The sequence below is a fragment of the Otolemur garnettii genome, unplaced genomic scaffold (genome assembly GCF_000181295.1).
Source record: "Otolemur garnettii isolate 467f Iridium unplaced genomic scaffold, OtoGar3 scaffold00022, whole genome shotgun sequence".
NCBI classification, from domain to species: domain Eukaryota; kingdom Metazoa; phylum Chordata; class Mammalia; order Primates; family Galagidae; genus Otolemur; species Otolemur garnettii.
The window spans coordinates 2,192,839-2,194,388 of NW_003852417.1; the positions used below are offsets into that span (position 1 = coordinate 2,192,839).

The 1,550-nt window shown below is 35.3% G+C and overlaps 1 protein-coding gene across 1 annotated transcript in view; it reads right to left on the reverse strand.

The window, feature by feature from the left end:
• Positions 1-1,550, reverse strand: part of ADAM17 (ADAM metallopeptidase domain 17) — a 74,593-nt gene that overhangs the window by 49,633 nt on the left and 23,410 nt on the right. The window contains 1 exon segment of the mRNA XM_023511807.1: positions 833-922. Within this exon segment, the coding sequence (XP_023367575.1) occupies positions 833-922 (90 nt within the window).

Here is a 1,550-nt window from a genome sequence, read left to right on the forward strand (position 1 = left end):
ACTAGTGTCGATGTTACTAAAATGTGTAGTATTTATAGCATTCTATCTTACCCCTAAAACAGCATTCAAATACACCTAAAAATTTGATTTTGACCAACTTTAATCACAGTTTTCCCACAGATGCTCTGTCTTGATATTCTTACCAGTACTCAGAGTATTCTCATTTTCCAAAAAACACAGAATCAACTTTAATCTACAAATATGTGGCAAATGTTTTGTTTTCTAGACTAGGATCTGACAGATAGATATGCATCTTACACAAATGGCTACTTTGGCCTTGATTTCTACTTGTATAGCTTTTGAGTGACTAGAGCCTAAGTTCCTACAGTTTCTGCTTAATTTCTCAGATTGTTAACCAGTACTGTTTATCAATCTAGCATTTCCAGGGTATCTAGCATAGAAATAAGGCTTGCTCTTTTTTTTTTTTTTTTTTTTTTTGCAGTTTTTGGCCGGGGCTAAGTTTGAACTCCCCACCTCCAGTATATGGGGCCAACACCCTACTCCTTTGAGCCACAGGCACCGCCCAAGATGTCCTCTTTAAGAATGTTTACACTCACAGATTTACTTGAGAAAAAATTTTAAAATGATTCAGGAAGAAAACCTATTATCTAATCCACACCTAACTCTTGCAATTATGGTACTTAGAAATACAGCAGCTTCTTAGAGATGTTAAAAAAAAAAATCTTTTAAAAAAATATCTACTTTCCAGGTTTAAAAAAGATTTAAATACAAAGAGAAAAGATCTTTTCATCTTTGCCATCTTAAAACAACTAAGAAGCTTTATAAAATTAGAGATACAAGCTACTGAAAAGAAAATAGACATGTGATTTACCTCTATATTATATTCTCCCCCATCTGTGTTGATTCTTATTGTAACATCATCATCTCCTATATGGGCTAGAACTCTAGAGTCAGGCTCACCTTAAGAGAAAAAAAAATTTTAGTATTAAAAACATATTCCTATCAAGTAAGAAACTATACATTACCATCAATAAAAATCAACCAAACCTTTTATTAGAGTGGAATTTGCCTAGGTACTGGGAGAGCTCTGCAACCAAGAAACAAAGGCCCCAGAAAGAAGCTAGATAATTCCTGCCTTTCCTAAGAAGTAGTCTCAGGTCTACTCATTTAAAGCCTATCCCTTTACCAACTCCCCCCCCCCCAAAAAAAAACAAAACTGTAGATTTTCCTCTAGAAGAACTTTATCTACTTCTGGATAAGGAAGAACTAAAAGAAGGCAGAAAGCATGATTTTAAATACACAGGCTTTAAACTGTACTACTTGAGGATTTCAATGCCACTCCTTTTTTCTTAGTGCAAAAAAAGGTCAAAAAACTACAATTGTTTGCTTAATATATTTTCTCAAATAAAAACATAAGGGATCTTCTAGCTTCTCTGTTTTAAAGTTTCATAAAGGAGGCCTCCAGTTCTTGCTGAAGACAAAACAAGGTTAAATTATCACTTGAGGGCAGCACCTGTGGCTCAGTAAGTAGGGTGCCGTCCCCATATACAGAGGGTGGTGGGTTCAAACCCGGCCCCGGTGAAACAGCA